The sequence below is a fragment of the Liolophura sinensis genome, unplaced genomic scaffold (genome assembly GCF_032854445.1).
Source record: "Liolophura sinensis isolate JHLJ2023 unplaced genomic scaffold, CUHK_Ljap_v2 scaffold_26, whole genome shotgun sequence".
NCBI classification, from domain to species: Eukaryota; Metazoa; Mollusca; class Polyplacophora; order Chitonida; family Chitonidae; genus Liolophura; species Liolophura sinensis.
The window spans coordinates 108060-135047 of record NW_027017965.1 but is presented as its reverse complement, the minus strand read 5'-3'; the positions used below and the strand labels follow the sequence as shown (position 1 = coordinate 135047).

General features: G+C 41.1%; 1 protein-coding gene across 1 annotated transcript in view; it reads left to right on the top strand.

The window, feature by feature from the left end:
• Positions 1 to 13670: 13670 nt before the first annotated feature.
• LOC135481372 (uncharacterized) overlaps positions 13671 to 26988 on the top strand; it is a 49377-nt gene continuing 36059 nt past the window's right edge. Inside the window, exon 1 of the mRNA XM_064761203.1 lies at positions 13671 to 13732. Within this exon, the coding sequence (XP_064617273.1) occupies positions 13671 to 13732 (62 nt within the window). The remainder of the gene's footprint in view (positions 13733 to 26988) is intronic.

Here is a 26988-nt window from a genome sequence, read left to right as displayed (position 1 = left end):
TGTTCTGGGGAGGGCCCCCAGGGGAGGGTGGTCCATAACCTATAGTGTGTATACTACCCCCAGAAGCAGGGAAGGGAATGGGGACTGGGAGCCTCTATTTGCCAAGGGGAAGGTGCGCCAGAACCCCTATTCCCTATACTACTTAAATACTGTTGGAACTTGGAACTAATTTCACATTTGTCTTGTTAGTGATAATAAATCATAAAAAAGATCTGATAAATCATAAAAAGATCTGATAAATCAATCATAAGAAAGAACTCTTTCTTATTACTCTAATTCACGGCAAGTGTACATGTGTCGTCACGACTATCGTTTGTTTCAAACGCTAAGGTTGCATCTTACAGTATACAACACCATTATATGACATCTTCCCTCTTATGGAGTTAACTGAAATCTTCATCAAAGTTTGAAATTAACCAGTGTCTCATAAATCAGATCACTGTCCACACTTTGGATTTCCACAATTACAAGGACATACCTGCACTTTCTGATTAACTTTAGAACAATTAACTTAACTCAAGCTTACACTGACAATTAACTTTGAGACACCAGAACACCAGTCATTCGAAACTGTAACGTTTAGGTGGATTAATCACACGTCCAGAACGAGTAGTTGAGCGCGCTCGCTGCCGATTCTAGCGTATTGCTGGAGTACCTTCCACAATGTCGTCAAAGGGATCTGGCAATGGCTGGATCATGTCTGGGGTGATTCCCGATGCTGGTTTCACGTCGCTTATTACAGCAATATCGACTTGATGATGGTGTGGACTCACCTTTGTGTGATGGAAGTTGTAGGTTGCTTGGAATTCTTTTGATTCGACAGAAACGAAATTTGTTCCCATGTCTGTGATGAGAAGATGGGCTGTTCCCAAATTTGGCAAAAATGTCTTTCAATTTCAAGATTGTCTTACAGTTAGTAAGATGGGACACTTCCGATATTTCAAAATAAAGTGAAAAGTAATTAATCGCTATCAAATAATATCTGTTCTTAAATGTTCGCTGCGATCTGTTGCCATGGACGTGAAGGCAAACGAGTTGACTTTAATGGTTCCTTTCGCAAACTTGGTTGGTGAACTTGGCAATAAGAACACTGAGGTACTTTTGTCTGGATCTATTTGCTGACTTCTGGCCACCATACCGACTGGCTGGTTCGCTGAGAGAATTTAGTCATACCCTGATGTCCGTCATAGATTCGATCAAGAATGTCATGACGTAAACACTCCGGAATCACAATTCGAATACCACAAGTCAAAAATCCGTTGACTGTACTAAGTCTCTCAGGTACGGAAAAATAGTCTCTGATATTTTCCGGAAAGTCTTTCGCGTGATCAGGCCATCCATACTGAACGAAACGCTTATTCTTTTCAATTTGTGCGTAACGCTTTTCCGTTTCCACCAATGTCCTTGACGCGTACGCAACCGGTTTCCATTCCGATCCGTTAAGATGCAATAGGACACCGCCAAGTATATATCGAGATGCATCTGCACTTACCATTGTTGGCAGTTTCACGTCGTACACCGTTAACACTGGAAAAGAAACTAAAGCCTGTTTTGACGTGGCAAAGGCTTTGTTCTGTGGTTCTTCCCACATCCAAACTTCAGGGATGACAACAGCTGAAAGTTATTTCAGCTGAAATTTACTATCCCAGCCAACTTAGGCCGGGGTCCAGGGGCCGCCTAGGCCCCGGAAGCTGTGAGGTCCTAGATGGCCGGAGAGAGCATCTGAGCCATTTTAGGGAACTAAACTGTTCAATACTGACACATCTTCAAGACCTTATTTATATATTGTTTGATGTGTTTTCACAAATACAAATTGATATTCCAGCTTTAAAAATAAAAAGTTGCAACTTTCTAAGGAACTGCAACCTTTAAGCAACAAATCTGAGATAGACAGGGATTGTACTACCCAGGATATTTTCAGGTGATGTAAAACGCTTTACACTTACCACCTAAAGGAGTGTCCTGTTTTAAATACATATTATTTATGTATCAATTGTCCTGGCATAGACTGTCCAACTTCTACAAGCATTGTTAGAAAGGCTTTCAATTGTTCTTTACAAAACTAGCATGAAATCAACGTCAAACACAAAGAAACTTTTTCAGTCAAATCAATATGTCATTATCAGAACATCTGATTACATCTTCTTCTTTCTCTTAGCAGCCAATTCCTTAAGTCTTTCGACAGCTTTTCTTTTAGCAGACTTCTGGTGATCAAGTCTGGCTTTCCATTCCATATTCTGTACCTTTAATTTATTCTGGGCTGCTGAACGTACAGGGATTGGATGTCTCTCTTTCCTCAGATCTGCACTTTCCTTCCACAAGGCCTTCTGTTTCTGTGCAGCAGTCCTCATGTTCAAGCACAGACGCCTGTCTACCTTTTGATGCATAACATTGGACTTGGCAAACAGTTGAACTGAAGGGTTCTGTCTGGCTTTTAGTCCATACTTTATTGACTGAATTGCATTAAAAGTGCTGACATTCATCCTAGTCGACCTGTTGTCAATAATATCTCCCATCAAATTAAATGACGATTCCACCATTGGCCCATGAAAACAAGTGAGAATGGTGAACACCATCTTACACAAAGCAGAGTATTTTCCTGTACTCTGGACAGCGATCCACCACTGATCAACCTTCATTGTAGCTGGGTCAGGAAGAGATATATCAACTTGATATTGGTGAGCTTGGAAAGAAATGGCTTCTACTTCTTCTTCTGAGAGAAAATGTTTTGTGTGTACCATGATTTCTTTCAAATACTTCAGTGTTAGGTGATGTCCTCTTGCAATAGGATCGATGGATGAGACAGCTTTCAGTAACACATTTTCCAGGGGGAGTCTCTTTTGGAGATGCTGGGCACAGTGAATAAATGCTGTACAGGCTAAATCCAAAAATGTTGCCACTTCATTAGAACTTTTCTCCTCCTCCAAAATCCTCTCGGCTGCCAATCCAACAAACATTTCTTTCCTCTTTAAAAACTTGTTCTCATCTTGCTCGATTTGAAAAGTGATGAGCTGCTCAGCTTTGAGTTTTGAGACCACCTCCGGTTTGATGAAACAAGACAGAAACTCCCTTAAGAGCTCTTCTTGTTTGTCATGTAATAGGTGAATCATTGGCTCTTTGCTTTGAAACAAGAGACAATAGTTTTTCAGTAGGCGCAATACATCTCCATAAAAAGACATGATTAGGTTGGTTTTCTGGAACATTAAGAGGACTTTCTTGATTATTCGCTGTTTTCGGGTTTTACCATCTTCTGTCAGGTTCTTACTTGAAAGTTCTGTCCAGATTTCTTTTATACGACTTTTTCCATCAGAAGACACATTCCTTTCTTTCAAAATATTGTACACTGGCGTCTTGTATAACTCCTGATCGTCTTTTGCCATAAATCCATAATACATGACACGAAATGCATCCATCACGGTTATATTAGGAATGGTGACATCATAACAAGACAACCACCGGTGTGAGAGGAATCTCTGGGGAGTGGTGAATGCAACTGACAGAATGTCACAAACTTCCATAAGCCTAACTTTCAAGTCAGCAGACCATTTCACATCATTGTGAAGATCTGTACAAAGTGTTTCCACACATCCATCAAAAGGCTGACAGAATTTTTTGCAAGCATTATGTATATGGTGGCAGGAGTCGCCATTAATGTCTAAAAGTTGTGGCGCCACCTCTTTTCGCATTCTGGTTTCTAGGCCATTCTTCGAACCACGCATGACAGAGCACGAGTCCATCAAGACAGATACAAGGTTTTTCCAAGGAATATTCTTGTCATTGAAAAGTTGCTTCACTGCTGTAAATACACTGTTTGTGTCAACTTTGTATAGCTCAACAGACTGAAGATGTTCAACCACAATTTTCTTTTGTTTAGGACACAAGTAGCTCACTAATATAGCTAGTATTCTCTTGTCAGAGTTACTTGTGCTCTCATCTATATTGAGAGAGAATGGACCTGTTTTCAAGTTGTCTATAGTCTCATCAATTAAAGTTTTCCCAAGTCCATGAGTCATTTTGTATGAAGCTGTTTTCCTATCAAGTTTTACTTTAGTTAGTGCTCTTGGGTCCTTCGCAAGCTCTTTAGCAGTGTTGAGAATAACAGGGGCCAACGTCAGTGGAAGGGTGTGCTCAGCCAATACACTCAGGATAAGGGCCTGTAAAATAAAAGCAAAAATTTAAACAATACATTTTACGTTCATTAATTCATTTAAATCAATGATACCAGGAGGCAAATGATATTGACATATGCAATCTTTGAATGGTCTTTTAACTCGAAGTAAGCTGCTGCAAAACTGCCAGTATTTCATCCCACAAAAAGTGAAATGTGAACAAAGCCAGCAGTTGTAAGTCAGTCACACACAAAATATTGGTATATTCATGTATATTAAATGTCCTTGACAACCTAACCTTCTAGTGCTCTAAAGATATTCAAACGAATTGACAACGAAAACACTAGACAACAATGAAAGAAAAAAATTTCTTCTCTTAAGACTTAATGGCTAAGAAACACCATAATACCAAAACAAAATGTAAACAAATATCAGAAATTATACATAGGGAAATCTTTGATAACAGGTTACAGGTTAGTAAATATTGTCTACAGCATATAAGCTAGAAATTAGTAACCATGATGAGTGCACATTTTACTAAGTCATAGATTTGATAGTTTGATAAATAAATATTGCTACACCCATAAACCTTCAGTACAGCAGCCAAAAAAATATATTAAAAGCCAAAGTACGCCCATCTCCAACTACATCTAGTTACTACCACCACATAAGCGTTTATAAAGAGACTAAATGAGTTGAAACTAAAATTACAAACCAAGTCAGCAGGATCCTGTAACAATTAGAAAATTACATTAGCCTACTGATTAGACTAGTGATACCATACTATGTACTTGTAACACTGCCTCGATAACATACAGATTGATTATTTTTGCACTAATATGGCAATTCCCGGTTTACTGTCTGAAATATAGTAATAAAATTCTTATGGTACTTTTGCCAATTAACAATATTTGAAAATATTCATTTCGTATATTGCAATTAATAATATTTTGAAAATTTCATTTTGTATATAAAAGAAAATTACCTCAGAATGAACTGTTCTGTCATCGACCGGAGTGAAAGGAATGGTACCACTTTCATTTGTTGAAACGGGCGTCGCTAGAGTGCCCCAATGACTTACATCCACTGATTTCCTCGTACCGGTTGTCGTATTGTCTGTACTACTTCTGGCAGTAAACGCGGATCCCAGAGAATAATTTGTCATCCTAACTGAAAGCGCTGCAGAATGTTTTTTTACTTTGGAAGCATGTTCAGTCAATGCGATGCATCCTCTTGACCCGTAGCTGATCATATCCTGGCAATAGGTGCACATAGCTTTACCGGGAACATCCACCTTCTTGACAAATGCATCCAGACTTTCCGTTATATCTTGAGTCTTATCGCCAACTTTTACACGGACTGTCACCTTATTGTCAAGCCATTTCCATCTAAATTTGTTTCGGACGCCTTTATCGATTTCCTGGACACGTACTTCGTCCCCAAGCGATAGAAATCCCACCATCTTTGCATGAACTACAACTAGAGTTAAGTTTTGCGCCGTGTTCTAGACCGGAAATGAGCTGTTAGAGACACGTTCATGGGTTCAAATACCGGAAATAAACTTGGCTAAACCAATGAAAACTCTCGTTTCAGAAAACACAAGCCAAGTTTATCACCCAAGCATTTAGGCCCATTGATAACAGCTGGGCGATCGTCGTGAAAGGTGCAGCATTTCAACACTGTATTTAACGTTGAAAACTTTGCCGACTTCGGAACGATGGAGGATAAAAGCATTATAAATAACACAAGATATGTAGGCCTATTTAACATATAATTTATTTTCTCAGTATCTACAGTATCTATCTCAGTATTGAAGGTACAACCCCCCTCCCCCCCCCCCCCACTTTCTCCTCGGATTTAGACGATTCACAAAAACGACCGAATTGGATTTTTTTTCAGCGGATTTCCGCGAATCCGCGGAAAATTGTCATCCCTGAAACTTTGTCAGATTGCAGCAACTCATGTAGGGGCTGAAGCAGTTCCGACAAATTTGGGAAATATTGTCCAAGATAATTAACCATTTCCAAAAATCGTCTTAATTCCGACAGATCAGTTGTCGGATTCAAGCCTTGTATCGCCTTGACTTTATCGGGATGTGGACTAATTCCATTAGCAATAAGCCTGTGTCCTAGAATATCCAATTCTGTTTGGCAATGGACTTATTTGTCCTTATTCAGTGAGAATCCTGATGCTCGCACGCGATCCAGTACACGATCAAGAAGGTCTTGCGATTTTGGCTTGTCGCCTCCAACGAATACATCGTCCATGAACACAGCTGTACTTTCTAGATCTCCAAGTAGTTCTGAGACTGCACGGGTAAAGATCTCTGGGGCATTTGTTATACCAAATGGAAGTTTACGGAAGGCATATCTCCCTAGTGGCGTCATGAAACAAGTCAGTTTCGAACTTTCACTATCTAGCGGAATTTGACAGAATCCCGAACTTGCGTCTAACTGCGAGAAATATTTGGCATTCCTCAATTTATGGAGGACATCGTCAAGCGTCGGTAGCGTGTAACGCTCGCGCTTTGAGTTTGTTGAGTTGTTTTAAGTCAACACATATACGAACGTTTCCGTTCGGTTTCAAAACTGGAACCATCGGAGCACATCAGTATGTCGGTTCTGTTACCTTGGTTATAACACCTGCCTGCTCCATGCGGCACTTTCTTCATTAAAGGGATGGGCACCCGTCGCGCGGTTTGTATCGCGTATAGCGTGGCGTCATCTTTCAACGTTATTTTCACTTCATCAGCTTTCATCAAGCCAATGTCACCGAATACGTCAGCGTTGATCTCATCTACTAGCTGTATAAGGCCCATTGCAACCGCTGTTGCACGACTGAGAAGGTTATGTTTTACATCGTCGACAAAATTTTGGTTCTGCAGCAACGCTCGTAATGCCCGCGTCTGTGGCGCCTCCTACACTCAGCATTTGGGCTGGACTTTTACTTCGGGTGTGAGTGCGACTACAGCGTGTACACCGGTCGTCGTCTTCCCTTTTCGGCATCGGTTTATATTGCCTTGGCTTTGCTCCGCGTGTACGTCCGATACCTCTACTTTTGGCATAGACAACGGTCTTCCCGCTGCCGTGCGTGACTTCATCGCTATCCACTGCGCGAATCTGACCTAATTTCTGCTTTTTCACTACTTCAGAGTGACATTTCAATAACTGTCTCTAAAGTTAGATCAGTTTTCATCTGTAATCTTTGGGATACTAGCTTGTCAAGAATTTCAAGAACAATTCTGTCACGAATTTGCTCATTTTTTGTGTTACCAAAGTCACAATGTTCGCTGAGAACGTGTAAGTTTCTAACGAAAGTCTCTACACTTTCTCCCTCCCTCTGCATACATTTACCGAACTGACAGATCTCAAAAATCGCATTTCGCTTAGGGATAAAGTGTTCATCGAACACATTCAAGGCAAATGATTTCAAGATTGCTTGTGACTGCGAACCCATCGCGTAAATGAGAGAGCTAACCTCAACATCGCCATCTTCCTTGTGAAGTTTAGTCGCCAGCCGAAAGCGGGTGAATCTTTCGTTCCACTCCTGCCATTCCTACGGCCGCTGAAAAGCAGGTTGTTTCGAACGTCGTTATTGTCCTAATGGAGCAACCACTCCTACGCCATGCGTTGTTATTGATAATAAATCATAACAAAGGTCTGTCCGTAAAAGTTACCAAATTCTTTCTTATTATTGTAATTCACGGCATTTGCTTATACTTCAGTCATTTGGTTTGTGATGTAAAATCAGTTTAGGCATTAATAGTTTTGTAGCTCCCAAGAAAAAAAAGTAGTTGTGCTGCTAGGCCTGGTAAGATGAGACATCGACCAACTTACCCCATATACTATTGTTTACATGTTTTGATGTTGATATCTGAGTTATTTGTGTAATATGTTCATACAGCTTCATTTTTATCTTCTGCATGCAATGACACATTCATCATGTTATCAGTCAGAATGTCACTAATCCCTCTTTGCGCGGCCATCCACTTCTCCAGAATGTCACTACTCCCTGTCTGTGTGGCCATCCACTTCTCCAAAATGTCACTATAACCTGTCTGTGTGGTCATCCACTTCTCCAGAATGTCACTATTCCCTGTCTGTGTGGCCATCCACTTCTCCAAAATGTCACTATAACCTGTCTGTGTGGCCATCCACTTCTCCAGAATGTCACTACTCCCTGTCTGTGTGGCCATCCACTTCTCCAAAATGTCACTATAACCTGTCTGTGTGGTCATCCACTTCTCCAGAATGTCACTACTCCCTGTCTGTGTGGCCATCCACTTCTCCAAAATGTCACTATAACCTGTCTGTGTGGCCATCCACTTCTCCAGAATGTCACTACTCCCTGTCCGTGCGGCCATCCACTTCTCGAGAATGTCACTCCTCCCTGTCTGTGTTGCATCCACTTCTCCAGAATATCACTACTCTCTGTCTCTGTGGCTATCCACTTCTCCAGAATGTCACTACTCCCTCTTTGCGCGGCCATCCACTTCTCCAGAATGTCACTACTCCCTGTCTGTGTGGCCATCCACTTCTCCAAAATGTCACTACTCCCTGTCTGTGTGGCCATCCACTTCTCCAAAATGTCACTACTCCCTGTCTGTGTGGTCATCCACTTCTCCAGAATGTCACTACTCCCTGTCTGTGTGGCCATCCACTTCTCCAAAATGTCACTATAACCTGTCTGTGTGGTCATCCACTTCTCCAAAATGTCACTATAACCTGTCTGTGTGGCCATCCACTTCTCCAGAATGTCACTACTCCCTGTCTGTGTGGTCATCCACTTCTCCAGAATGTCACTACTCCCTGTCTGTGTGGCCATCCACTTCTCCAGAATGTCACTACTCCCTGTCTGTGTGGCCATCCACTTCTCCAAAATGTCACTACTCCCTGTCTGTGTGGCCATCCACTTCTCCAAAATGTCACTACTCCCTGTCTGTGTGGTCATCCACTTCTCCAGAATGTCACTACTCCCTGTCTGTGTGGCCATCCACTTCTCCAAAATGTCACTATAACCTGTCTGTGTGGTCATCCACTTCTCCAAAATGTCACTATAACCTGCCTGCGTGGCCATCCACTTCTCCAAAATGTCACCACAGCCTGTCTGTGTGGGCATCCACTTCTCGAGAAATAGCGTCTTCAACGTTCGCGGCAAACTGTTTTTGCGCGTCGAAGGCTGTGCCCGTGCCTAGAATACGCGCCCTTGTTTGCGCTTGGGTGTCTAGAATAGCCCACACGTATGTCCGGATGGAATCGTTTAGGCGCTCTGCGCCCGGCTGCGTGAATCCTTGGGATTTGTCAGCAATGAACGACGCCCAAGCCTCCTCGGTGTCCTGCTTGATGTAGTCGACGTGGAGCACTCTAAGCTTTTTAGAGAACGACATCCTGCTCGCATCGAAGGTCCCATCCCAAATGGGGCTGTAGCCCTTTCTCGTTATGTAGTTATATTCCACTCCGAAGCCGTGATTCACCCCCCTGCGCCACCAGCCTGTGTGCTTATCTACGCGAAATTCCATACAAATCCTCTCATAGGCCCTCTCGTCATGGGGGTTTTTGAATGCTAAAAATGGGGCACAGCACACGCTGCCTCATCCCCTTAACAACCTCGACGGCTGCCTTAAAACCGCCCTTCGCGAGATAACATACTACCCAGCCTGGGTGAATATCCCCACTGGAGTGGGCGTCTTGCTTGAGGGCAAACGTGTTGAAGTGCCGACGGGCTACTACAATGTCTGTACGCTGGACAAGGATATATTCCGCCCGCATGGGATTTCTCTGGGATTGAATGAAGCTACGGGCCGCTTAGTTCTTACCCTCCCAGAAAATACTTTCATAATACTCCAAGAGCTTGCCCCCATCTTAGGGTTCTCCGACGGGATTGCGCCCATAGGGGGGACTATGGAGGGTGAGCAGCTACCTAACTTGGTCACACACAAAGAAGTCTTCGTACATTTGGATGAACTGAGCACCTCAGAAAACGTGAGAATAACCTCAGATTTCGGTGGCGGTTCAACACTGTAGATGGCTCATCACCTTCCACAGTCCCCTCTATAGGCTTTGTCCAGTTGTGGAACCCTAAGATGGGGGCAAGCTTTAGGAGCGCTATGTTGGTATTTTTAGGGAGCCATTGCCGCATACAATGAGTATGATGGACGCAGCCGGTCCCAGGTCTGCGTGCCTGTCTTTAAGCGACTTGGCAGATGTGTCGAAGTTCGAACTTCAAGGCCAGGAAGGTAAAATCTACGCCTTCGAGTTTCAAAGTGGCAAGTACATCCGCAAAAAGATTACGGGGCAAGCAGAACCTGCCACGTTTGCTTCTCTTCAAGATGTCTCATCCTCTGTAGAGGAAGAGCGCAGGTCACCTTCTGAGGTGATTGAAGAACAAAAACTCTCTTTAATTCGCTTTGAAGACCGTTTTGTTCTTACCAGAGCTCGCAACCCCGATTGGTTTGTAGATGTGAAGGTGACCCCGATGACGGTCCAGACCGACGGGGCCCTGGTGAAAAAAGTTTTCAATTCCGAAGCCTCTTTCGTGTCGTGGGTACCAACCAGCGACTGTCATATAGCTTTGGGTGGAAGAGGTTACTTCACACTATCTGCAGCGCCGGGTGTAGAGGTCGTGCGTCTTAGCGCGCACTCCATATCTACGGCCATGCTACGAATAAACCCTGGATCTATACTTATCTTCAACATCATACTTGGCGTGGCCTCTCAGCGCCGTTCCTCCTTGATTACCGGGGTGAGACTAAAGTGGCCTGTAGAGCACGATGGAAAGGAGCTCAGACTTTATGATCAAATTACAGGCCCAGGGCGATCCAGTCATCCGGAGCTCTCTCGAGGATATACGGGTCTTTGCAGGGAGCGATGTCGGTCCCAAACATGGTTTGAAAACCCCCCGGAGGGCGTGGCGCACGCCCATCGCCTGCAGTATATCAGCGAAATACAGAGGCAGCTTGAATCTGAGCGAGATCTCCGCTGGACCTTGTACAAAAAGCACCGGCGCGGTGTCTTAGCCGCCGAGGCCCTTGATTCGGCCATGCTCACGGCCGGTTTGGGACTAGGGGTTGCAGGTGTGGGACTACTCACAACAATAATTGCAGCCCCTGCTGTCTTGGCCATGGAAGCTGCGGCCATAGCTTGCGGTGTCTTAAATGTCACCGGAAAATTCGTTAGCCGCCGACTTCACGCAAAGGCCAAGAAACATAACGATATACGGCTGTTGGCTGAGGCTAAACTTAACAGCATCCATGCACAGGTATCTACGGCATTATCTGATGGTGTTATTTCGGACGAAGAGTACAGGCAAGTCGTTCAGGAGCTCCAGAACTACTCTGATCTGAAGCAGGAGATACGCGCTAAGTCTCGTAAGGCATTCAACGCCGTAGAGATCGATGAAAGCACGAAAAAACAGCTTATAGATCGCGGCCGAAAACCAGCTCGGCAAGAGCTGAAAAACGGTCTTTCCGGATGATGTTCTGGGGGTTAGGGTTGTTGCCTCATTAGCTCGGGCAGCAGCCGGTTTTCATAATACTGCCGGATGGGCTCGGGGTGATCCACCGAAGCGCACACGTCGTTGATAAAGAGCTTCAGCACGAGCATCCGGCCCGCGTGGACGCGGCCGTCTTCAAACATGCTGTGGGTGACTTCTTTTTAGCCTCGCAAGTATTGCACCGTGCCGACTAACTTCACCCAAATATGCCGGCTGGTCGTTTCCAGCACGGGAGACCCCATGATTATTCATTGTATGCGCTGTATACCTAATAAGAAATTTCGATAGCCGTCAGACCCTCCGCTGGGGGGCCTCTATTTGCTAAGGGGAGGGTGTGCCAGAAGCCACCTTCCCTATACTACTAATTTACAACCAAACTTGTCAAAAACACTGATCCAAAAGTATTTACTGGTTTCTGTATATCCTTTTCCTTTATATAACTTTTCATAATATTTACAAGTTATTGTACCATGTGCATACTAGTGTTAAATATTGCTTTACAAAACATGGGCGAAATCAATTATTTATTGATTTTATTGATGTTTTACACCATACTCAAAAATATTTCAAAATCAATAAAGATAAAGAATTATGTACATGAATTTATTGCCTTGTCAGTAAGTTTCATCATATAGTATACATGCATAATAAATTATAATACAACTGAATTCATATGTGTATGTCCATGCGGGCTTTGGCTTGCTCTTTTAGGATACATACCTCACGTATAGTATGATTCCTGTGTTCAGACACATCAGGAAGATGACCTCTCCCATTTGGCATCACCAGAGCTGATCTCCTGTCTTAGACGCTGAGACAAATGGTCTAATTTGCCTCGAGTCTGAAGATCTTCCTTGCTGATGTGAAATTGTAAATTAAGAACAGGTTTATTACATTAATTCTCATTGTTAAATAAAATATCTTAAAACAAATAAATCTGAGCTTAAATTACTTCATACATGTACTAAATATACAATGTTTAATCCTGGTTACATCTAAATCTTGATTTCTGTTTTAGTTACCAATGAAAACAATGTCAGTTGAACATGTAAAACTTGAAGTATAATTACACGTATGTACTCAGCTGATAATTTTGAAATTCAATAATTTCTCTTATAACAATTCGTGCAGGGCAGTTCATTTTTTTTTAGCTTTGCAGTCGTATTCTGCTTCGTTTGGTGACATATTGATGGTCATCACTTGTTTGAGAGGTTTTCTAAAACATTAAAGTACCAATTTTGCCAGCCTATATATTGTATGCCCACTGCATGCTGGAGACAGGTTTGGACAACCTAGGGAAAGGGTTGGCAACCTGGGGAAAAGGTGTGTGATAGTCCTATGACGTCTGCCCCATGGACGTATATACTAAATATGTTTATCCTGGAGAAAAGGTTGGACAACCTGGTGAAAAGGTATGAAGGTATATACATACATATACATATATATACATATATATATATATATATATATATATATATATATATATAGATGTACATACTACATATGTTTATCCTGGAGTAAAGGTTGGACAACCTGGAGAAGAGATTGAACAACCTGGAGAAAAAGTTGGACAATCTGGTGAAAAAGTTGGACAATATACAGAGTGTGTTACAGTCCTATGGGCCTGTCCCATAGGCATATACACGAAATATGTTTATCCTGGAGAAAAGGTTGGACAATATATAGAGTGTGTGACAGTCCTATGGGCCTGCACCATAGACATATATACTAAATATGTTTATCCTGGAGAAAAGGTTGGACAATATATAGAGTGTGTGACAGTCCTATGGGCCTGTCCCATAGGCATATACACTAAATATGTTTATCCTGGAGAAAAGGTTGGACAATATATAGAGTGTGTGACAGTCCTATGGGCCTGCCCCATAGACATATATACTAAATATGTTTATCCTGGAGAAAAGGTTGGACAATATATAGAGTGTGTGACAGTCCTATGGGCCTGTCCCATAGGCATATACACTAAATATGTTTATCCTGGAGAAAAGGTTGGACAATATATAGAGTGTGTGACAGTCCTATGGGCCTGCCCCATAGACATATATACTAAATATGTTTATCCTGGAGAAAAAGTCGGACAACCTGGAGAAAAGGTTGGGCAACCTGGTGAAAAGGTATGAACGTATATACATACATATATATATATATAACCTGGTGAAAAAGTTGGACAGTATACAGAGTGTGTGACCAACCTGTGGGCTCTGCCCTGAAGAAGGGTTAGAAAACGTGGAAAAAAGGTTGGACAGAATTTTGAACAGAAATTTTTTTTTACACTACATACTTTTCTTTTGGTGTTTGAACAAATCTGAAAGTGATCTGACTGATGACTATGTGAGCATATTGACAGCTTATTACTGGCTGTTAATCTATCAATAAGAAACACAAAAATAAAAGTTTACTGGAGGGTTGTATTGTCCATTACAACAAGTGACCCTATAAAGTATAAACTACAGAAGATGTTTGAAAGTTATTGTGTAATTTATATCTAAATTTAAATATAACACACAATGCACATTATCTTTTACATTTGTCTTGTTTTTGTCTGTTTCTCGTGGCTTGTGGCACAATGACATTCCATGATTTTCCCCCCACAACCATGAAAGGAAAGCCATCAAAATCAACACAACTACCAGTTACATCTCGTTAATCTTGCCAATATATATAATGATTTTTGAGATCTGTTGAGAAATTAAATGATTTGTTTATTTATATATCTGTTATTTATTTATTTATCTAGTTTATTGTGTTTTATGGTCATACCAAGAATTTTTCACATGCATGATGTACAGTGTGCCAGTGGCGTAGGTTGAGTAAACAGGGGAACTCGTGTTAAACTGCCAACATCTGACAATTATCTCCTATCAAAATGTGTGAGAGGTCAAGAATATTACAAAATTCCTGACCAAGGCACCCTTTCAAAGGGAAGGATGCTTACACATTAATAGCGCTAAATGACATGATTTGGGCTATTAACAGAGTTAATTATCAGTCGCTCTTGATCAGTGAGATGGATTACATACATTAAGATAAGAACATCAAAGTGCTATGGGCTGTTAATTATATAACTATGTACTGACACCAAGCCTGTGTTAGGTCTTGACCAGCAGTCTTTTTAATGTCCTGTACATAAATGGTTAAGACTGGTGTTAAGTATAAGAAACTTGGTTCTCTAATCCACTACATGGGTGGTCTTCCAGCAAACTCCCTCACACAAACATGCATCCACCTTATACATGTAGGTACACTTTACATTATGGGTGATTCCACGTCAAATTGGCCCAAATTTTTTTTTTTGTGGTGCAGTATAAGGGTCATTGCGTGTCACTTCAGCCGGTTGTTGTGGTGACCCTCTTGCATTTAGCTGAAAAAAATTCTTGAAAATTCCTTGACATATATGAGGAACGTTTCCCAAGTTAAAGCCCCAATTCCCAAGTGGTTATTGAGATATGACCATCTAAAAACACCCTGCAAAGTTCATTTTCAACACTTGAGAATAGGATATCTGTTCTGGAGACATTTTTGGATGACAATAACTTTTAATTCAATGGGCCTAAAAGTCTGAAAATCTACCTGCAGGGCATTTTCTACCCTGGCTTTCAGAATATGGAATCAAAAAATAAATATCTTCAATACTTTTTCAGATATATGCCCCTAAGTATCGTGTTTTGTTCAACACATATACTATATTTTGTATTTTCCATGAACCATAGGTCATGTGAAAGATTTAGGAGATATTTGTTATTAATATTATTGATGTATATGACAATTTGCGGAAAAAGTCTGACAACTTTGAGGTATTATTATTCATGTAGTTGGTGTCCGAACTTTGCTCCAGGACAAAAAAGCAGACATTTTACCTTGTTTTTGTCTTAACTGATACCCATGTTGACAGTTGAACACCTTTTTGAAATTTTTTCAACATCTAGATACATCCATTAGCCAACTATGGTAGAAAATTCAAGAGTTGTTCTCAACTCCTTCTACTTAAATTACATTTTTGAAAAAGGCTACGTTTTGATATATGTTTTATGACAATGAAACATGTAGATAACATTGTATATATTGAAGTACATAAGTCTAGTACAATGTACCCACAGCAAAACAGTCGGCTAAATTACTATACCAAACTGTTTTCAGCAAACCAGATAGTTAATTTAATTAAGTAGAATGCAGAATGGTACTGCTTCACATGCATTACGGTTTTTATATAAGTTTTAAATTAATTTAATCAAAACATTATAATTAACTCAGGTCACATGAACATTGCAATTGCAAGGTCATGTTATTTGATATAAAAACTTAATACCCTAGTAATAAATCATTACATCTGATCAAAACATATGATAATCAGCAAAATAGAATTCCCTCATACAAAAGTTTACGTGTAACTGTATAATAGGTAGATGTGCAAAACAACTGAATTAAATAATAAAATGTATACATCAAAAAACAACTTAATCAACAGTGAATTTAACAAACCCTGTCATCAGAGCTATATAGGCCTATATGTAGAAAAATAACTATAACTTACCTGCGTTTTTCGAAATATTTGTCCACTTTATACAGGATGAACTTCGTTGTGATAGACTGGCCGTGGTGTGAAATGGCATTGTCAACCTCAGTCAGCGTGCTGACGACAGGCACGATAATGTCAGTCAAAATCTGGTCACTGACGTCGCTGTCGGCGGCTGAAATACTTCGCTCCATCTGTCTAAATTCTTCTTTACCCGCCATGGACAAAACCAGTGACGTCGCTTGTCCAGCGTACTCGTTAACATTCATGACCATTGCTTAAGACACGCCTACCTCGAGAAAAGGTTTGGAATCTTACCTCTACCCGAGAGTGGTCATCGCGCATCAGGCGATGTAGTGCACGAGCCTCGGCTTCGACATCGTGGTTGTACAAAAAGTATTGCGCCCAGGTATATTAGAGATGAAATCTCAGCGTGGGCAGCGGGTACACTTCTGTTTTAAAATGATTGTATAACGTGGAGGCGAGCAAAATACCCAGAAAGTGGTGACATCATCATATGCATATTCAGTAGTCTGGGAGGCGATGAATTTCGTACTTCATACAGCGCATGCGTCGGTCTACTTTTCGCATGGTTCCGTGTTTTTCCTTCTTGCACCGACAATTTTGATTGGATTAGACGGCGTGAGAGAGCTTGGGTGGGGTTGAATATTCGGTTGGGGTTAATATATATTGACGGGCTTTGTGCTTGGCAGTGGTTGTGGCACTTGTTCACAAAGCTGATGATATTTGGTTCATTGTAGCTATTATAAAGATTTCCTCCTAACTCAGGTTTGTGCATTTTTTTTCATTGGATGTAGATTTAATTCAATTTTTCAGAGCGTCAGTACTTAAGCTAATTATCTCGTTTTTCGTTGTTATGGATTTTTCAGATCACTGTACATGTAGATACTGGTCCCGTCAAAACGGCCTCTGTCAAACGGGACGCACACTAACACATAACGGCCCGAGTTCGCCGTGGAAACGACCGCTATTAAGTGATCAATATCTGACAAGGGTAACTTAAAATTTTCAGGGTTAAACATTTCAGTGGCTTTTAACATGAGAACTGGCAGTTCATGATTTTCTGTAACGGTATGTTCCTGGAGGCCAACGCAGGTTGAGGAGAAAACCAAATTTCAAAATGGCCGCTTTGTTTTGTACGCTAAAAAAGTACAATATAGAACTTATGTAGTCTGAGATTGCTCTGATGTTCGGTTTGGCAAAATTTGTTTGATCAAGGATGGCCCCAAACTAGCAAGCGATACAGCCTCTCCCTAGACGCTGGGTATTTCTATTGAGGATGTCAAGTATAAATTTCAAACTTTGAATAGAAATAAAGTAAAAGCATGAATAACAGTGTTTCACACTGGTTTCAGAAATCTTGTTTCGATGCACTATCTGTACCTTGTCCAGCACACCACAACAGAGAAATGAAGTAAGTGACAGTTTACCGGACATTGCACACAATGGCAAGATCGCAAATATCATTGTAGTCACGATTTTCTGGCTATAACTGGCAGCAGATGTTGTGATAGGCCTGACGACATGCTGCAATTCTAGTCAGAATTCTCTCATGTTGACAAAAGTTTCCAGAAAACGTTGCTGACACTAAATTACCCAGCTTATCCTCTTGTTTTTGGTACATTCGAGGTTGTTTAGTCCTTCTTTCCTCGTCTTCAGTCTTGTTTCTCCCCTGTCAACAATATTTTGATGAACAAAGTCTCCCACACCCCTTTTTCAATTGACGCTTTTACTCTTAGTGGAATGGCCGCCAGTGTGTACCAACTGCTTATGTCACATGCATTCCAAAAACACTAGCCATCCCACTTTGACTTTCTTGGAGTTGGTGTTAGGTGAGTGTTTGAGGTTACATATCGTACGTAACAGTTTTTTCAAGTCATATAGTGGCAAAGGAGTCCTTAGAGCGCATGTACATGTAACATGCCTTCAAGTTGCAGGACTGATTTCCACCTCTCTTTTATCTAGTGCTGCTTCACTGAGACGACTTATCGAAGGCAAGTAAGCCACTTCGCCCGAACCATTATACTGATACGGGTCAACCACTCGTTGCACTATTCCCTTCATGCTGAACGCCAAGTGAGGAAGCTACAACTTCCTCTTTTAAAGCCTTAGGTCTGACTCAGCCCAGGATTGACCCTGGATCTACCGCTTCCAAAGCGGACTGTGCTATCGGGGCCGGTTTATAGGTGTGGATTTGTTTCGTTTCAATAGATGGTTTGCAGTGGCAGCCATCTTTGAGGTAAGTTTGTGTATTGCCCACTGGGTGTCTATTGTTTAAAGTGTCTTAAGCTGGACAGAGGCCCTTGGCTGGTAAGGGCATGCAGTGGGCAATATACACAAACTTACCTCAAAGATGGCTCCCATTACAAACCATCTGTAGTCTGTCTCTGCCCATCAGCGTTTTTTTTGTCAGCATTGCTCATTTTTGTCTGGATATTGCTGGGGCAGCGCTTATAATGCATGTGACGTAACCAATTATTGCGTACACATTGGCTTACATATACTGATATGAGGGGACCGCTGGCCACCCTTAGCTGGAGAGCTATGTGGGCTCGATTGGGGTATAATGCTTGCAAAGAGCTGCCTCATTCGCCCTGCGTACGCTTAAAGCACGGCAATTCTGAAAGCTGAAATATTTATACACATTTTGCCACAATTGCTATTTGCCTTTACATCACCATTCTCCTGTGAATTTTAGTCGAAGTTGATAACAGGCTCACACGCTGTCATATTTTAAAATCTGGGTCCACGAGGTGTGCATGGGCTGCAGCGGTTGACCTTCCTGTGAAATTCAATGGAACGGATGCCAAGGATAACCCCCCTTTTTCACTGCAAACTTAATGTGAGATTTCGCACAAACTGTGGGGTTCGTCATTCTGCTCCATACCCTTCAGTTGATTGCGAATTTGTGTCTCTGCAGTCACATATCTTTCTTTCAGTTGATCAAAACATAGTGATGACGTGAAAAGTCAGCCACGCATGCGCAGAGAGCAACAACCCGGTTTATTAGGTCACGATGTTGACACTATGAATTATCTTGGATTTACTTTTCGTAAAGGCTACAGAATGTGGAAAAAATTTGTTATTGGCAGAGGAACAGAGAACATCTTGGTGAACGTACTTTATTGGAGTTCTGGCCGGTTAATGTATGTATTGGTACCTTTTGCACCAAATTTTGTTGTGCTGAGCTTTTCCGCGCTAACGCCACTATTTTAGCCTGGGTAACGCCTTGGCTGTGATCTACGCCTAACCCCATGTTAAAAGATCACAGCCGAGATCCTTGGCTAGCAGCCGTCCCGGTGAGGATGAAAGGGTGAACAGAGAAGAGGTTTGGGAGACTTTGTTGGTCAAAATATTGTTGACGGAACAAACAAGGGAGAAAAAAGACTGTTGACTAGGAAAGAAGGAGTATACATGATTGAATGTAGCTAAAACAAGAGCTACAGGTGGGTAATTTAGCATCAGCATTGTTGTTTGGAAATTCTTAGTTTTTTCAAATGGAGCGACCTCTGGCTATAACTGCAGCATGCCATCAGGCCTATCACAATATCTACTTCAAGTTCTAGTCAGAAAATTCGGACTGTCACCTAGGTGGCCATCATACTCCTTCCAGCGGATGCATTACTCACTGTGCTCGCTTAACATCACTGCCATCACTAGAAAATTTTGTACAGAATTCATGAACAATGCTGAGGTCGCAGGGGTCACGGTGATGAGGCAGAAATGATGTCAGAAAACACAAACAATCAGCCTCAACCTCTGTCTCAACACTTTATACGCATGCCTTCTCTTTTCTAGAGTGTGTACGATATGATTCTAACCAAAACCTAAATTTTATTGATGAATGCTGATCAAGTAATTCCTGTGACAGGACCCACATCACACAGAAGCAGCACTCGATAAAAGAGCGTTGGAAATCCGCCCTGCAACAAGGAGGCACATTACATACACACTAAGGATTCATTCATCGTCATAGGCCTGAAAAATTGTTAAGTACCACAGTAAACCCCAAACACTGACTCACTATGCTCGCTTTACATCACTTCCACCACTAGACAAGCTTGACCTTTCAAGCCTGTGTAACATACGTGGGCTCGTTTGCCCTCACCACTGCTGTTCTGGCGCGGACATATATTTATAAATAAAACTGTGTCAGATGAACATTCTCAGAACTATTAATAGAAACCAAAGTTGAGAGATTTTTGTAATTTCTGACATTTCTTACCTCTTCACTGTGACCTCAGTGACATTAGCGTTGTTCAAGATTACTTTACAAAATATGCTAGTGATGGCAGTGATGTAAAGTTAGTGTAGTGAGCGATGCGTATGATGTTAGGAATATGCTAGGTGGCCTCTCCAAGCACTCCTTGATTTTCTTGGAAATGTGACCTGAACAAACCCTGAAAGGAAGTGCTGTAGATGGAGGCTGTTCAGCAGTTAAGCACTGCATAAGCTGGCAATGACCAGGTCGTCAGGATCCTTGGTTGGGGCTTATACTTTTCATCCAACTTTGGAATGTTTTTGTTTTACAGCTTCGTTTGTCTCATTTCTATGCAGTATGCATTTTGGAGTGAATGATCGCGGTATATTTTACTTCGGTTGGAAATTCATCCATGGTTTAACAGGACGAACTTATAAGTATAAATTGTTGTTGTAAATCTAGTTTGTGACAATTTCTGTGCTGAATTCAAGAAGCATGCTTAAAACTGTATTTTTGGGTCAAAGAGTACTTATTCACCTCTGGTAGGAGATTTAGTTAGCTCCGGAAGTGTCAGGGCAGAGTGACCAAGCGTCAAAGTCGACTGGGGCAAAGGGATGAATCAGCTTGCAGCTTAGCACAATTGTCGAGCCAGCCTTGTAGTCTAGCCCTATAACATCGTTATACTTGGCAGAGGGCAAGATCTCACTGAAGCGCTTGGAGCGCTCAATCAGACCTATGCTCTGAATGTTCCTACAAGTATTCTGAGTAAAACCCACATATTGTTTGGTCATTGGCTTACCTTGTTAGGAAAGAAGCCCAAAGATAAGCATCAAAACTCTGACTCAACGTTTTCCACTGCCGCCATGTGTGGCCTTGCTTTGTCGTCCTCACATCCACTCTGGAAAAATTCTATGACCCCAGCGATTCAGAGTGTGCAAGGTCAAAGTCACTGCTCTGCAATCTTTATGCATACGATAAACATATTTGTGACAGTATAATAATTTTGGCCTTTGTAATTGATTTAATGGGAAAATCTCTGCACTGTCTAATGATATTGGTAGGACAGGACAGTATTTGAATGTATAGCCATACTTCAACATTGTGCGGTTTTATGAACTCAAATACTTCGGCTACCCTGCAATAAAAATGGCTTTGTTCTTGAATTTAAACACTGCTACACTCGTAAGAAAAACAGAATGGACTTGCCTAATGCGAGCTTAGCTTTTAAACTGCTTGAGTCAGCAAATCTGACTCTACAGGAGAGATAATTAGCTCTCACTGTGTCCTTAGAATTTACATCAGTGAAGTCAGTGCTGAAACCACTCATCCAGTATTGATGGAGTCCTTGCATATCAACAGTAAGTTCCACACTAGATGCCACTTCTGGCCAAAATTGAATCCAGGGAACCCAACAAGGATCCATACCCATGGTTTTACTCGTCCTAAACGAAAGACCTCTCAAATCAGTTTGAAAAGCAAACTGAATATGCAGTATGTTAGCGGGTTAGTCTTCCAAGAATCAAAAGGTTGTCCCCATCAGGCTGGCTCTGCTTCTGTTTTTGAACCTGGAACAGGAGTGCATGATGGCTTTGGTGCTCAGTTGTGAAAATTTCAGCCAGTATCATTTACACAACAAAGTTCTTTGGATATGCTGCGATAGATACAGCGTGTTCTTAACAGCTTGGTGGCAAACAGTGCATGACTACATGGCTTTCTCAATGAGGCAGAGCGTGATTCTGTCTCCCTTTAAACCTTGTTGTGACCTTTTGTGCTCTGGTGACATCATTTTCAAAATGCAGTTATACCTACACAGGTAATAAACAATGTAATATTGTTGCTGAAGCTGTCATGGGTAACTTCACTGTCATGGGCTACTGAGTAAAGCTTCTCTCCAGAGACCCAGGATTGTTAATCTTGATAATGGTCAGGTTACCATGTTTGCTTCAGCACAATTCACCTCGAGTGGACACTTCTGTATTGATATTTGGGCCATCCATGCACCAATTCCTAGTCAGAAGTACTGATGGAGGCTGGCACAAACCCAGAAGAGACGAGACATGTTTTTGGCAAGAGTTGTTCCCCCTGCCTAATGCATCACCATGTGATGCGTCTGATATGGCACCCATATATGTGGTTCAAGATATCGATGATTTTGGTGTATCATTACACCTCTAAGTATTAAGTGCTGAGTACATCTGACATGGAAAAGGGTATAACATAAACACTTGTGATTCACTTGTCTATTGTTCTTATAGGTTAAAATGTGAAAACTTGACTTAAGAGCACTCCAAAGGTTAGAAACAAGAAACAAGACATGATTACTATGTGTAATACTGGCAGAGCAGGATCAGAGTAGTTTTCTGAAAAGGTTACTCTCAGCTGGGCATTGTAAAAGTAGGGTAGGGGGGGGCATTGATACCCAATTTTTAATGGTAATACATCTGCTCTTTATTTTCAGTGATCTGTTTTAAGGTTGCAGCTGTTCCTTTGAGGAAATCATATTGAAAGCTTGCAGGGTGAAAGGCTTTCTGTGGCGTTCCTTCTGAGACATTGGTTAGTGGGATGGATTGCCCAGATCCTCAACACAAAATGGATGGTAAGGCAACACTCTTTAAGTTGTGAATAGTAGGAACCCACCTTAGTATCTTCTTTGAGGTCTCTCTTCCAGGTCCTCTTTCACGGATACATTCAACAATTATTTCTAGCCGTAAAGTTTAGCCAGTTTGATTTGCCATTAGAGATAGCTCGGGAGAGCATTCAGCCCTCAGTGTGCACCAAATCCCAGTTCCAGTTTCTGCCACATTGGGTAAACTTGCCAGGCTTGATGTTATAGTTGAATGACCAGAAACTTTATAGGCCGGACAGAGACCTTGTGAGGGTGTACATGTGCTAGTTAGGTAGGGTTGCAGTTTGAGCTGCTATATTGTCAGCACAAATAGCCATTTTCAGTCCAAGGATGGGAGTTTTCATTTCTTTGAATTTGTCTTTTTTTTTTAAATCGCCAATAGTATTTGTCAGTATGTTGACAATTATTTTGACCTTTCTTGCCCATCTTTTGTTTTTGCTTACAAACTGTCGCAAAACTATACACAGAATTATTATCTGAAGCTCTAATTACACTTGAAAATATATGTTAAAATTCAAACATTTTTGGTCCGTGGCAGTTATGTAAATAGGCATACATCAAAATATAAAATAGATGTTCTATGAGCATATTAAATTTCAGGTAAATTTGCCATTTTTGAGAAGATGTTAAAATATTTTCCGTAATATGTCGGCAAAAATAGATCATACTGAAAGTTTAGACTTGTACAAAAAAGTTTTCCTATGCATTGTCTCTCAGGTTAGATGTATGACAGCTGTGGAAGTTAGTTTTATACAGTTATAGGGGTGTAAGAAGGAAATATAGATGCAGAGCAGCAATTCGAGCGGGCATGTCTAGCTCACATGACACATATCTGGTTAGCTGAATTAGCTCCATGCATAGGAATACCCAGTGGTATTATTACCATGCCTCTGGTACTGTACATGCCTCTAGTACTGTATATGCTTCTGTCAGATGTTATAAAGGAGATATGATCACTTCCGGTTTTGATAATATCACTTCCAGTTTGTCAAATTAATACTGACAAACAGGTCTTTCACATATTGTAGGTGTAGAAATTTCTTGTAAAAATCCAGTAGGATTCCCAAGGTCAGAGGCTGCAAGAATCCAAAGCTCAAGAAAACATTATTATTTACCTGGACAAATGTGATCTGTACCAAAATCATTTATCGTCAGTCTTTTTTCGAGTGGCTTTTAGTTAAATGAAATTTATTTATTGAAATAATTTGACTGCGTACATGGGGTTGCCAAACTTTCAGGTTTCGCTTCAGTAGGTGCTGTGTGCTTTTTGCCTGAATGTCTCAACGTCCGCATCAGTTTTGCCTTGAAGCTTTGTATGATTTTTTTACGATCTTCTCACAATGTTTCTGACATATCTGGCAGATTGCCAACACAGCCTTATCCCTTCGATTCATCAAACACAAACTTAAAATTGTCTCTGTGGTCCCTTTCCCATTTGCCTTGTCGAATACACGTCCATTTTTACTGAGGTAGAGACCTGTCCGTTCTCAAGATAGTGTGAGGAGTACGCCTCTGTTGTTTTTGTAAACACTGGTATAATCTTGCGCTTTGCTTTATCATTATCATCATTGAAACTTTAAGCGTAACCTTGAACTATATTTAAAATGAACATAAAGTCAGCCACTAAAGCAGAATTAGGAATGCTCTGAAAATATTTTAAAAATTCCACATCGCTTATCAACAAAGTAAATAGCAAACAATCGTCAGTACCTAGCTACTCGTTTAGTGATGCCATTTTGCCATGATATGGCCATCTAGAGTGGCGTCACGAAACCAAGGAGCTCTCCCGTGCCATCAGTATGAAGCAATGTGACATCGCAGTGAGAAAATACAAACAAAAATGCGTGATACGTAGCTGAAGAATATCAGCTCTGTTCAGTGTTGAAAGGGCCAGTGTTTCTTTTAGTTTGACGCTTGATCAATCCGATGGTCGTGGACACAAGTGTAATGTTTTGGCAGCCCTGCTCACCCTAGTCCTGCATGGGTGTAAGCATTTGACCCAGCTGGCTGTACGGACTTCAGTGAATTTACCAAACATAGAAGGACTTTCTAATCGATAACTGACCCTTTCATTCAGATTTTCCCTGCTCATAAACGTGTGATCCAAAATGCATCAGACAGCAAAATCCAATTTATTGCATTGATATCTGTCCATCCACTAAAAGAAACCACATTAAGAGTAAAGAGGTTAACAGCTAATTATCACATGACATTTTCAGCGCTAGTGATGGCCAAGTTCATAAGGGCTTCTACAGCATGGCTACTCGGAGTGAATTGTCCGTCAGTGCCATGTCCCCAATGCTGAACTCGGCTTTCAAAACTTTACATATTTTTCTGGGATAACTGTGTCTTACATCTTTTTTTTCTTTGTATATGTAGTGGCAGAGTTTAACATAGACAATCATGGAGGTATATATAGAAGGGGGAACAACTCGGGCTCTTTAAAGTGTTCAATGTACGATAATGACACAGCGGGACTCTAGCTTTCTTTTAACAGGGGGTTAGCCTATCTGCATTGTGGCAGGTCTTTGCACATGCGCTCTTGAGCTACAGAAGCTTTTGACACCTGGGGTAAAGGGCACTCAGAATGCACCTACTCTTGCGTCGCTTGCTGACAACATAGGTCCCCTGTTCAGGCGGAGAAGAATGAATACAGAACAACAGAATGGATGTCCAACCACTTTGCCAACTTCCATGGGAATGTCATGTTGAAAAGTAAATAACATCATAAACAAAATCATGCTATCGATAGTTGAATAATAGTAATGCACGCATGCATTTTTGATTTGTCACATTTTAACCTCCTTGCCAACCAAATAAAGATACTACATGCATACATATATACAAGCCTATCGTCAATGCAAGAGGCACTTCACTTTTGTCTAAACATAAGAAGCAAACATTTTTTTATGCATATCTTCAAACAGTTCTGATTTCATTGATTTAATAACTTTTTCATCGATTCATTAGTTCCTTCTGGTAACGGACACAAATAAGTTTCCGGACATTGTTTTTCCACAGTGTTTTAATGCAGTGAATTGAAATGTGTTGCATTGTTTCACCACAATACACAAATCATGTTCAAATTTCCAACTGTTTCGTTTTCATTTTCGACAAAATTATGGCAGTTTTTGCCCCATCTTATTTGTCTCCCTGTTGGTAACTTGGAGAAAGTAATTTAGCCTTGGGCCATTTCACCTGGAAACTCTTTATAAAATCTGGATTAAAATATAGGCCTGTCAGACGATACAGTTACTCGTACAGAGAGAATTCAACTTTCATGTGGTTAATTGGAATTTTACTATAAAGAGCCATTTTTAAATAATCATAAAACATACCGACAATATGTATAACTGTCGAGGTTTAAACAAGGACGACATTTGCGTCTGGCGTTTCATTTCAGTGCACCAAAGTTTATTAACCACTGCCACAATGCTACACTATAGAATGCTGCCCATGCAGATGTCTCCATAAGCAGTGGTTATGGGTTATAGAGACAAACATTAGCAGGAAGCTAAGCAGACGTTCAGCAGAGGAGTGTATTCACAGTAGGTACATTTTTAAAATCAGTGGGGGCAGCGACTAGCAGTGCTTTTCGAGAAATATATGAATTTAGTGTTTCAAAAAAAAATCAAACTTGTTGATAAACCACTTATGGGGCCCTAAATTGCCACGTGTACATTCAGTTAAGTATTTTCCTGATCTTACTTGACTGTAGGTCGTTACTGGTGCGGAAGTTTATGGAACTCAAAGCCAGATTTTTGGTAAAGTCCCATGTATTTCAAATGGGCAACTTTCAATCATCATTTAAAAAAAAAAAAGAGAGAGCTCCGGGGCCCATAATCCGTCAGCGCCAGATAAACAGCACAGGCTAATGCTACCTACAAAACATGATTTTATCGCACTGTGTATGCTGCAAAATAGTGAAAAAATAGAAAATGTTCTTGATAGCTCTACAAAAACTGCTGTCCTTTACATGCTATGTTGTCCAATACAATAGTCCTATAGA